Source organism: Cervus canadensis, chromosome 10 (assembly GCF_019320065.1).
Source record: "Cervus canadensis isolate Bull #8, Minnesota chromosome 10, ASM1932006v1, whole genome shotgun sequence".
NCBI classification, from domain to species: Eukaryota; Metazoa; Chordata; class Mammalia; order Artiodactyla; family Cervidae; genus Cervus; species Cervus canadensis.
This window is the reverse complement of record NC_057395.1, coordinates 42188267-42201048: the sequence shown is the minus strand read 5'-3', so window position 1 is coordinate 42201048 and position 12782 is coordinate 42188267. Positions and strand designations below refer to the sequence as shown.

The 12782-nt window shown below is 40.8% G+C and overlaps 1 protein-coding gene across 4 annotated transcripts in view; it reads right to left on the bottom strand.

Annotated features, from left to right (window-relative positions):
- The window catches only part of XRN2 (5'-3' exoribonuclease 2), a 61450-nt gene that overhangs the window by 9996 nt on the left and 38672 nt on the right, over positions 1-12782 (bottom strand). For all 4 annotated transcript variants that reach the window (XM_043478971.1, XM_043478970.1, XM_043478973.1 and 1 more), the window contains 4 exons: positions 12203-12259; positions 7226-7294; positions 6995-7126; positions 5061-5191 (listed from right to left, as the gene is read on the bottom strand). In XM_043478971.1, the coding sequence (XP_043334906.1) occupies positions 5061-5191; positions 6995-7126; positions 7226-7294; positions 12203-12259 (389 nt within the window). The remainder of the gene's footprint in view (positions 1-5060; positions 5192-6994; positions 7127-7225; positions 7295-12202; positions 12260-12782) is intronic.

Here is a 12782-nt window from a genome sequence, read left to right as displayed (position 1 = left end):
AGGCCTCCTTTTTAACAGACTTAATTCTGCGATTCGAGTTGCATGGTGTCTCTTTATATATGGTGTCATCACAGAGTATGCACTCTCCATGGGACTGAGAGAAGCTTCCACATAGACCCCCAATACGAGGAGAATCTAACGAAGATAATTAAAAAATACACTCACATTAAGAAAAGCCTTCAGAAATGTTTATCCTAAGGTTTTATGAAAAGTAAAGGCAGGAAAAAAAGCAGTGTTCCTCCCAGCAACACTGTAAGTGGAGGGAAAGTCCTCAACATTCTAGAATATTCACTACATCCAAATATGCCACATTGTTAAGCACACCAATATTTCTAAGGAGAACTGGAATGTAAACTTCACTGTGCACAAATGTTTTCTTTGGAGAGGCAGAGCCTTTCTCAGTAGTCTAACTGTATCCCGATAAGCGCCCAGGAAAGCGGCCGGAGTTCCTACTCCACCAACTCTGGTATGCCAGGTGCTTTCCTCTCTGCTTCTCATTCACTATTTCTTACCACCAAGACAATGTTCTTTCCAAATTCAGCACATGCAAAAACTATCGTTTTTTGTTAAAAACCTAAGCAAATTTTATAAGACTTTAAAAATTCGGTCAAATGACTATTAAAATACCTCTTGCTCTCAATCAAAGAAAAAAACTAAAGAGGATCGACAAACGTCAAAGCTACCTTTAAACAAATCTCTTCATGTGGCTCAAACAATATATATGGCCCTTAAGTGTTCATAAGGCGGAAATACTTCCTGGCGGAGAAGTAATGAAGTAGAATGTAAAACAAACTTATTATCATTCATTTGTATGGCTCTAACAGAAGATCCATTAGAGAGGGAGAAAAAAAATTCTGAGATACTGAATTGCACTTCAGAAAGGTAGCAGCACAAGAGAGAAAAAAATGAGAGCTAATTTTTTCGCGTGGTCTTTAAAAACACATCCGTTTTCTAGAGCTCTACGGCCACAGAAACCAAGGCTTCACCAACAGCTCCTCAAGTGACAATTTACCTAATCAGCGTGGCAATCACAGAAAAGATTCCACGTTTACTGATTGCCACTAATCAAAAATCACTTTTCAAATGCAGATAATTGACAAGTTTATGGACTGAAATGAAGAGAGGTGACATGCCATGTTCTCCAGGTTGCAGAAGCGAATGCTTTATTCATGCCGAGCACTCAGGGCTGCACTTGACTCCAACAGTCCCTGGACAATCACCCATCAGCCAAAACCTGACACATCAAAGATAAATCAAAGACTGACAGAGACGCCTGCAGCAGACACTTGACAGAAACTGGCCCGTGACCAGTGGCTCTCCTTGATGGAGCTCAGCACCACATGAAGAAACAGTTATGATACAACAAATATTTTCAAAGACTGAATAACCAGTTCAGATCTCAGTTTTACTAAAACTATTTCTAACCAAAACTTAAAGTTCAAAATTCTATAAAGAGGAACGATATATAGAGGATCATTTATCACTTAGTACTTTCATAGCACATACTCTGTGCCAGGTACTATTTCAAGTACTTAAAAACTCATTTACCATGGAATTTTGTGAGATGGGTGTTCTCTGTACCATTTCAGAAAAGAAGAAATGCTGAGTACTGATCAAAGCCTGCCTGAGGTCACAGGCTATCGAGGGGTGGAGGGGAAGCCAGGACCACCCCCAGCACACCATGTCACTCCACAGTCCACATGCACTTGCGCTGTGGGCCGAGGTGAGTCTCGTGTTATTTTATGTCAGAAGCACCAGGAGAGCCGCCTCCTCAACCAAAGACTCAGAAGTTCAGGATCTCCAGGAGGCTAGACTGGGGATCTGCACACTACTTTCAGTATTTTCAAAGTTTAGAATACACACATCTAATTAAGACAGGAGGGCAAACAAGGATACTTCACACATGCACTCTGGGAGTGAGCATCTTGGCAACACAGACTCGTGGGGAGAAAATGAAAAAAGATCTTATCACTGTTGTTCTTAAAAGAGTATCACCACCCTAAAACACGGTATTCAAAAAAGATATGGAAATGTAAAGGTAAAGGATCGGATACAAATCAGACACAAAATATAGAGAGAGATACAGATGGATGGATGGATGACGGACAGACTGGTTGGCATATATGCAGGGATTAGGTCTGTCTGCATAAATAGAAACTGAGAGGTCACAAGAGGCCATGAGATAAATATGCCATAAAAATCTTAATGACAGTAAACTTAAAAAAAAGAGAAAGAAGAAAAGCCAAAAAAAAAAACAACAACAACAAAAAAAGAAAAGCCAAATCTTTGGAGCTGTGTGTGAAGAGTATTGGGGAAAACTTCACAGGACATGGAATTTCCTTTCTTGACAGCTGGCAGCGTTTGTCTGGGCTTATCGTACAAGTGTGACCACAGATAAGTGCAGACTTTCGTCTCTCTCCCTAACCAGAACCACCATCAAGCCTTTCCACAACTGAGCTGTGGTTCTAGAAATGAGATGTAACTGTGCACTTTTCTCCTTTAAGAAGCTTTTAAAAAACTCTTGCAAAAAAAGAGACTCATACAAACCACTGAATTCTTCGAAGGATTAAGACATGACAACAATCTCACAGTAACCCTTACTACAGAAATAAAAATGTAGGAAACACTTGTTTTATGAGCCCAGAATGTGTGAAGCTGTAAACTCATCTCTCAAATCACAGACATGAATCAATATCCTACAAAATGCTAATACACACAAAAAAATGGATAAATCAACATTAGGCTTGCTCCAGTAAGGCCAGGTTAGTGTAACAGTCAAAAATCAGTCTGTGTCATTCACCATGTAACAGAAGGAGGAAAAAAAACAAAGAAACAAACATTACTACCTCAAGAAATGGAGGAAAAGCAGTTGATAAAATCCAATACCCACTAGAAACAAGGAATATAAGGAAACTCCTGCGACCTAACAAAGGCTATCTTGTTCTTGCCTGGAGAATCCCAGGGATGGGGAAGCCTGGTGGGCTGCCGTCTATGGGGTCGCACAGTCAGACACGACTGAAGCGACTTAGCAGCAGCAGCAGCAGCAATATCATATTTAATGGTGAAATATTACAAGTCTTCCCCTGAAGACTGGCAATGAAACAAAGATGCCCAGCATCACCACTTACGTTCAATCACACTAGAGATCCTAGGTAGTACAAAAAAGCAAAAAAGACCAAAGGCATTAAGATCAGAAAACGAATATATAAAACTGTCACTACTCACAAATGACATGAATGAAAAGGGCAAAATCCAAAAGAACATACAGACAAGACTTCAGAGTAAATGAATTTTAGTGACACTGTCAGTCAATATTCAAAAGTCAACTCTTTATATATATATATACACAAGCAAGCAACTGGAAAATGATGTTTACAAGTCACCAGACAGGGAGGGCCACGTGTTTCTTACTCAGAGTGAATCCCTACTCTACAAAGCCTATTTCCTATTTTTAATTTTTATTTTAAAAATTTTATTTATCTTATTTTGGCTGCACCAGGTCTTAGCTGCAGCACGTGGGATCTTCCATCTTAGTTGGGGTATGTGGGATGTTTAGTTGCAATATATAAGATCTAGTTCCCTAACCAGGAACTGAACCAGGCCCACTTATATAGATTCTCATTTGCGTCTGTGATGCCCTGATAAGAACTACTAATCTGGCTAATACTTCCCAAGTGTGTTGCATATCACAGGTGATATAGAAGATGGTTTTCTGGAGGTCCATGAAAAAGCTTGTTATCTTTGTGGTTGTATTCACTTTGATGTATATTTGAAAAAAATACATCAAGCACATCAAACCCGGAATGCACTGACTGATGATGGGAGGAAGCTGCTTAACACGGAGCCCATGCTTGCTTTCACCTGTGCTACTCAAACTTGTCTTCTCAAACCTCAGAGATCTACTCGACACAGTAACCTCTGAAATTCCCCACAACCGTGGTCTTGAGAATGACTGACTAAACCAAGACACAGAGATAGATGGATTACACCTGGGTCTAGTATCTGCATCTCATTTCGTTCTCCTCTTGGGAAGCCATGATACCAGCACAAACAGAAAAGAGCCACAGGAGAAAGGCACTGACGAGGACTGTGTAAGTGAAGAGCAGGCTTTAACTGCCTGCCGGAGGTGCCCTCACCCAGGGTGAGCTCTCGGGGCACAGACAGCTCTTTCAAAGTGGTTAGATGCTTCAGTTGTATGTGGTCCATCCTGATACATACTCCACACACAGATATAAATGGAAATACCAAGAAACACTATTTGCTCAGTTTTGGGGGGAAGTAGCTAAAGAAACTACTGTACCAAGCAGCTCGCCACAGCCTATTAAACTCCATGCCCCCTGTGCTTCACTGAACAGAACAGAACCACTCAAGTCCACAGACTTTACGATGGAGGCAACAACGCTCCATTTACTATCATTAAGACGCGCAGAGAGACAGACAGACAGACAGAACACAGTGAAAACAGAAGCCTGAGAGCAGGAGACTGTCAGAACTCCTTTCTTAGAGCTTCAGGTTAAAAATGCTTTCGTGAGTAAATCAGCATGAACTAATACTAAATACATGGCATAAATATTTCCCAACAATCATCGCTTTAATCTGGGTCTTTCTTTGACAGGTGTAGTTGATTTTAACAGAGTTCTAAGGGTTCTCTGCAATAGAGTAGCCCCTCCTGCTTTTTCTAAATTTAATTTTTATGAACTCTCTGAAACATTCAGAAGAAAACTTAAATGATATGACACTTGGACTTAAATGTCAGCATCTTGCCACATTGCCTCTTCCCCCACCACCCGGGGGGGCTGACTGGTTGGAAGCAAGCAGACAACCAGGAATGAAGATGCAAAGGCTTCATGAAGAAAACTGGCTTTGAGAACTTGGTACATAACCTGTATTTTCTAGAAAATGAGCACAGCCACAGAGCGCAAATGTAACATTAAATGGACATATGAATTAAAATGAATGCAATTACGCTGTTAGGTCCACCCTTTTAGCAATGCAGATCAGAGACCACCCTTTGTCACAGTATTTAAGCTAGTAGGTAGAACCCATTACTGAAAACATACTTGACATGAGCTTTGGAATCTGGGCTTGTCCTCGCAAAAGTGGCCGGTACATGTTCCCCTGGAAAGCTGTGGGCGGCGGTGCAGCATTGCTGTAGACACCCGTTCCGGAGGAGCCTCTCGGCATAACGTGGCTATGAAAGGAACCCCCCCAGCCAAAAAAAAAGTTAGACAAAGACATACCCATCACTATTATGATAAACAAATGCCGGTAGCCATCTTGTCACTACTAGATCTGACCAAGACAATGCGAAGTTTAAATTAAAATGAACAAAGTTCAAAATGTTACCTGATAATGGAGACAGCAAATGTTCATTTGTCACACCAGAGCTTCCTGATAATCATGTAAATATTTAGTACTTTATTAAAAAAAAATCATTTCAGTCTATTTCTCTTTTTCTGCATTATATTGAGTTTTGCCCTTGAAGACCTATGCTGTTGCTATCACTATACAGTTGACCCTTGAACAGCACAGGTCCACTTATACCTGCAGTGTTTTCAACAGTAAATACTGGAGTCCTGCACAATCCACGGCTGCAGATTTTCAGTGGGTGAATGTCCCTAATCCCACAGTTGTTCAGGGTTCACCTGTATATAATACTACTCTATATTTTACTATTTTCAGTTTATTGCATCAAACATTTCCCTATAACTTTTCATAGTCTTCCCAAGGGTAATGTGTATTAAGTATTACAGAATACTTACATATTAGTGTCTCATACTTTACTAGACCTGTCCACTCATTTAGTACTAGTTAGTACTAGTAGTATAGACAGCAATGCCTAGAGATATGGTTGTATAACTAGGCTCCTCTATTTTCTCAGGATAAATTCCAAGAAGTAGGAATCTGGATCAAAAGTTCAGAGGATCCTCAGACCTTAACACTCTACTTAAGAGATACTTCTATGTTGCTTTCCAAAGTGGCTGAAATAATGCAAAAAAGAAATCTAGAGAGTATTTTAGATTTGCTTTTTTTTTTTAACTATTAAATGAAGACTTCCAAGCAACCTGCCGAAAACCTCACATTTACACAGTGGCTTAGAAACTATCCCAAGAAGTTAATCCCCACAACTTCACGAGGCTGAAGTTCCATTTCACACACAGGAAACGGAGGCAGAGGAGGTTCTGTAACTTTAACAAAAAATATCCAGTGGTAGACAAGGTGTCTGATCCAGACACTCAGGACTCAAAGCCCATGATGCCACTGGCCCTTACTAGTCACTGCATAAAGTGCATGCTACTAATGGTAACCTACTGCCTAAAGCCCATTTTGAATCTTAAAGCTTTCATATGAATTGGAAATATTTATTTATGAGTTACCAATATCAATTCACAGATGATAACTCATTAATACATGCCCTAGTACTTTACTCTTTTTATCCCAGCTTTATGTCTTTCTGCTTCAAAGCTCCCTCTTTTACAGTCAGGAAAAAAGAAAATTTGAAGCTAATGAAGGCGAAGGATAAAAAGCAAAATTCACAGCAGAGGAGATACAAAAGGCCAGCAGACACTTTGAGAGGCTTGACCTTACTAACAGGCCAGGAGACACATTCAGGCATCACGGAGGCCTCAACACACAGGCACGAGCCCAGGGGCTGGCAGCTCCTCGTAGAGGGACTGTGACACCCAGAGATTAACTCAGTCACAACTCTCTTGAGGGTAAACAGCATGTTTCATTCTTTTGAAATAACGGTCAGAGACAGCAAAATCTCTTGAGAGAAAATAATGGAATTCTCAGGCAACACAAAGCAATAGATAAACCAGAGACACAGAATTGAATTTTAAAAAAGAAGGAAAGCAGAAAAGAATCAAAGTCATTAAAACAGCTGCAGAATAGTTGTATTTAATAATCTCGAACATCTGTGGTGTAAGTGCTGACTTAATGCTCCATGGAAGATTCTGAACAACCAAAATACACAGAAAAACCTACCACTCACCCCAAAGCCCTGAAGGCCGCGGGATCCAGGTGGACAGGCCGCCGGTCCCGGTTGAAGCCGAGCTGGGGTTTCCACTGCCGTCCGTTGCTGGATTTTTCCCAGTCGCTAGGTTTTAGGACCGGTGCAGGTTTTCTAACCATTTGAAAATACAGTATTTAGTTACAGGGGTGGACTTCACTTACACAAAATAAACTTGAAAAGTTTATATTTTCTAATTTGTTCAGTTGTTACCTTGCTCCCGGAAGCATGACAGCTTTAAAAATGTAATCTTCAGCAAACTGTGGGTCTTTAAAATTGATACTAGAAGAGAACAAGAAACAATTTAGTGATTTCACTGGATTAGTCTGCTTGACTTCTACCTGTAAATTCAGGTACTTGTGACCTTCATTTTATTTTTAAGGTTTTTTTTCTTTTTTTGGCTGTTCTGCATGGCTTGCAGATCTCCGTTCCCCAGCCAGGGACCGAACTGCAGCCATGGCAGTGAAAGCCTGGAATCCTAACCACTATACCACCAGGGAACTAGATGCTGTGGATCTTTAAACAGAATGACTACAATTCAAAAGTCTTCTCCCAAAATTATCTTAGTCCGCAGATTCTGCCAAACTGCCAAATGGCTGTACATCTTTCTCACCAAACTGCCACTAATCCCCAGGATGGCCTCGTGTAACTTTATGTGCAAAGTCATGCTCCACCTAATTGTAGGTGATCGCAGAGAAAGAACAGACACTGCCAGCCCAACTCTTGAGAAATTCCAGTATGATACCAGACACCGGTACAAGAGGTTTGCAACAACAAAAATAAAAACCACCTTTCATTTTGTTCAGTCCATGGCAAAGACCCTCCCTCGAACATCTTCAAGAAGATCAGCGCTTGTTGCAAGAAACAGTAGAAACATTTGCAAAATCAAAAACAATGAACAGATAATCCACAGGGGAAAAAACACAAAGCCTCCCTATTGGAAGTCCCATATCCTGCTCGACTAATGTGTTTCTGTGAGAATGTAAACAGTCACAGCTTGAAATGATGTGATGGCTGTATATTCAGACTCAGACTTTTAACAAGCTGGGCCAAACTGCCTTTTTGAGTGTATGTGTGTGTGTGTGTGTGTGCGCGCGCGGGGGCGGGGGGGGGGGGGGGGTCTCACCCAAAGCACACAAGTCTTCCTTCTGACACAGCAATGTCTCTTCTAGGACTCTGGATATGCACCTAGTTTATATCTAAGGATGCTCATAATATCAGGATTCATAATACTGAAAAACTGTAAAACCTAAGTGTATAGGCAAATAGTGGACTGGTTAAAGAAACTATGGTTCTTTCTAAAAATGGTATCCTCGGAGACTTCCCTGGTGGTCCAGCGGTTAAGAATCCGTCTGCCAGTGCTGGGGACGTGGGTTCCATCCCTGGTCCAGAAGACCCCACATGCCAGAGGCAACCAAGCCTGTGCACACCTGCTGAGCCCACACTTCCTAAGGCCTGTGTTCTGCAGCAAGAGAAGCCTCCTCAGTGAGATGCCTGTGCAGCGAAACCAGAGAGCAGCCGCTCTCAGCACAACTAGAGAAAGCCCACATGCAGCAAGGAAGACCCAGGGCAGCCAAAAATAAATTTTCCATTTTTTTTTATAATAAATAAACAGAAGTGGTTTATTTCTGAAAATGTAGTAACAAAATACTTAATGACAAGATGGAAATACAGGCAACAGACTAGACACACGTTCACCAGAAGGTTATTTGTACACGCAACCATTTCCTTTCCTTCTCTGTGCTTTTTCATATTCTCCAAAGATCCTCTGAAGTTTACAGATTACAGTTGCAATCAGTGAGAAAGGGTTTTATTGAACTGGCTGACATTTTAGATAGCTAACTTTATTCTCTTCAAATAATGCCACTTAAAATAATTAGGGCCCATCTGTTATAGAGAGATTTTTGTTAACTGTATATTTTAAGTACATAAAAATGGTTCCATTTATAATAAAGATGCTATAAGCTCAAGAACAGCTGAACAGCACTTCATTGACTCAATCTGTTCCTCTTAGAAACTCACTCTTCACCATGACTGTTTTTATCTCAGATGTTCTCTACTCCAGGCGGCTCAGGGCAGGGCCAGGCACAACAGGCAGTGTGAAAGGTTTCAGAAGGTGAGAGACAAGGTGGTAGGTAGGTACGTGGATTTGTTGGGGCTTTCTAGACACAAAGCCAACAGAGGAAACTGGTAATAAAGCATGGCCTGCAACTAAAGTATCTCAGAGCAGTTCTCTTGGGGTCAGCAGGCCTTTTTGGCAGTTTACCAAACAAATTTTCAGCATGCCTACTGTGTACATGGTCTCATGGTGGGAGCAGAGGCACAAACAGTGCCCAACCATGGGGCCTGCCTCCTCTTCTAATAGGGGAGATAGACTGGAAAAGTTTAACAGTATAGTAAGGAAGAAAGTGGAAAAGGCCACAGCAGGCACAAGAAAGATGCTCATCAAAGCCTGTCACTTGCCTTCCACATGGGACCTTGTGAGTGTGGGCTAAATGCACACGTATGTGAGGGAGAGGGTCTTCACAGAGGGACCAGCCTGGAGAGCAAGGAGGAGGCGTCCCTGCGGAGCTGTGGGGACCCAGATACAGAGCACGGCTCTACCAAACTATGGCAGGAACCAGAGGTCTCCGAGGAGTGGCAGTGGTTAAGAAAGACGAGAGAAGATTCAGTGGGAAGGTAGGTGGGATTTCAAAAAAAAAAAAATCAGCTGGGAGAGCCCTACAGTAATTCAGGAGACGAGAATACATACAGGCTCACTGGGAAAAGCCAGATAAGAGAAATAAGTGGAAAGAAAGACGGTTCCAGAGCAGTGGTATCAGTACACGGAGTCACGTGCCATGAGAAGCTGAAGTTCCTAAGTCTGGGCAAGGGGGCAACAGGAGGTGAGGGAAAGATGGAGAGATGGGCAAGGAGGTGTGTGTGGGTGCAGGACACAGCGGCCAGTGTGGACACGGAGTCCGGGTGACACGGAGGGTGTCACCTGCTCCTCCAGATGGGAAGAAAACTGAGAATCAAACAGAGGTTTTATATCTGTAAAGTCAGCAAAACTATAAAAAGCAAGTTACAATGGTGGAAGAAGAGAAGGACGAGAGACATTCAGGGAGATGGCTCAGTTCTACTCACAGTTAAACTACTACTATGTGGAAAGATTTATGGGATCAGAATTGAAAAAAAAAAAATTCCTAGGTCACAGTTGATTGTATTCTCTAAGAGTCCTTCCATCAATTTAAGACACTTCAATAACTTCTAAAATATATTTCCTCAACAACACAGGTAAGACCTAATGTGATGGGAACACGAGGTGAGGGAAAGTCCACTAAAGTGGACTCAAGGAGACAACTTCTCAAACATGGAATCCAACACCAGATGCACACAAACAGAGAAGGAGGGAAATGCTAGGAGTCAACAGAGACAGGAGTAATTGGCAGGGGGCACTGGAGGTTGCATGTTCAGATTTTTTGTTTGTAAAGCAAGAACAACACTGGGATACAGAAGCCCTGAAACAAACATCCAAAAAGCTAAAGTAAACTGCATCAGTCTCAGCATGACCCCTCAGAGAAAAGACTGAAAATGACCTCGTAAGAAAAGAGTTACCTTTGGCCTTTCAGGCATCTCCAGGAAATCAACTCAATTTTATTATTTATTTATTTATTATTATTTATTCAACATACAGCTGGATTTGAGATTTCTTTTATAAATTTAATAATCTTGTGAAAACAATGGATACCAAATAACACCAAAGGCCATTTCAGGCTCAGAAATCACGATCACCATCATAATCATACAAACAAAAACTCCAGGATTTGTTAACTCTGGAACTCTTCCTTGTGCAAGTCTCTGTCCTAATTAGAAAGTTAAGTAGAACTTACTATTTCTAGGGGGCTGCGAAGGAAGACCCTTGAACACACACTGAGATACTGAGAAGCACAGCAAATGTACCAATCCGGAGCGGACTGGTGGTATAACCGGCCTGAAGGTCTGCTGCAAGCCAGGGCCCCAGGGGTTAAACACAAGAGTCCACACTGGCTCTGCCGGAATCAGACTGTGGCGGACACAGGAACCTGGCTTATGGTTCTGAATCCCACCTTTAACAAAAGAGCCCAAAGACAAAGAGCCAGGACAGATTATACGCCAAGATAAACAAAAACTGTGGTAAAGATAAAGGGTAAAGCAACTATATGCTAATACAAATTAATTAAAAAAATGATCCACCGGAAATTTAAGAACGGGGGTGGTGAGAGATGAAGGCAATTAATCTAGTAAGATTTTTCAAATTCACAAAGGGTGTCTGTAAGTGAAAGCCTTCCTAGAATGGCAGCTGCTATCTAAATCCATTAAAGATAGGAAAATAAACATGCTTAAACTTCACAATGAGAAATCTAAATAAAATCCAAAATAGTCCCTGAGAGTGAGAGAAATAATAACATGTTGGAAAGTAGTATTCAGGAATAGCTTTTACAAAATTCTTGAATTACTTAAACATTTGCCCTGTTCTCATCTAAAGAGTGAGGGAAACAACAACATAAACCTTGCCATCAAGATCAGGAATTCATACAATAGTTACACAGATGCATAGAAAGTTTGCTGATTCTCATTCTAAAGAGCCATATTATATTTTACATACTTGGCAGAAAATGCTGTCACCATTGAGGAAATGAAGTATGAGTTTTCCACGTAGCAGAAATTAGCCCTTTAAAAGTTTGTAATTATAGATAAAAAAAATATTCCACTATAATTCATTCTATCTCATCTTAACTAAAATATATTAACAGCTCTGTTTTTGAACTCTACAGGGCCACGAATATAAATACAATTTATATTATGTTACAATACAGTGAAGCCATGTGGGCCTCCAGGGTGCAGAGGTCTGTTTGAACCTACACAGCACACAACTCTTGGAAACTCCTACTTTCCACCTCCCACCTCTCTAATCCAGGAAGAATTAGAGGTTGTTAGGGGAAACCAGAAAGCAGAGAAGTAAGCTTGTTAAGTCAGTAACCTTAACAATATACATAATTTAAAGTCAAGAGGCTCTACTTGGAGGTCTGCAACACAGGGACTCTCCAAATATCAAAGACTTGCTGGAATAATAGCCACCATTTCCCTGTGAATCACAGGTCTTCTTAAATTTATTTGCAAGTTCAGAGCTGTATTCTGGGCAAATGTCAGGAATTTGGGGAAACTTACCTGATGGCAGCATTGTGTGTCAGATCCTTTAACATGGGAATAGGAGAACATACTACTCTAAAAAGAAACAGAAGAACCATCTGTTTGTAAGTTGTAACCTCTGGGAAAAGTGGAAACAAAATGTTGCTACGTTTCTTATGCTTTGAGAGAGAGAAATCACTAAACCAATAAAAACAATATAATCATAGGTAACTTTTAAAAAGGGCCCTGTTTATAATTTCACTAATAGAAAATAATTATGAACAACGGGCTTATATCAGAATTTGTAAAAAAAATTCTGATACAAGAATTCTTTATATTCTATAAACCAAAAAGGGGGCAGTGGAGGAACAGATAACTGAATAGAAAAATAGAACAGGTATTTCATAAGGAACACCAAACAGTTGAAAGACAGGTACACAACAAGATACACAACATCCTGACACTTTAATAAGATTATGAAAGTAATTTTGACCTTGTGTGGATCACCTCAAGAGCTGGGTTCTGACCCCAAGTCCAAGGCTTTTATGTTGTTTTGTTTTCTCACTACTTTCTTATTATTTCTAGAATATGAAACATTTAGGCAACAAAGTAGAAATGC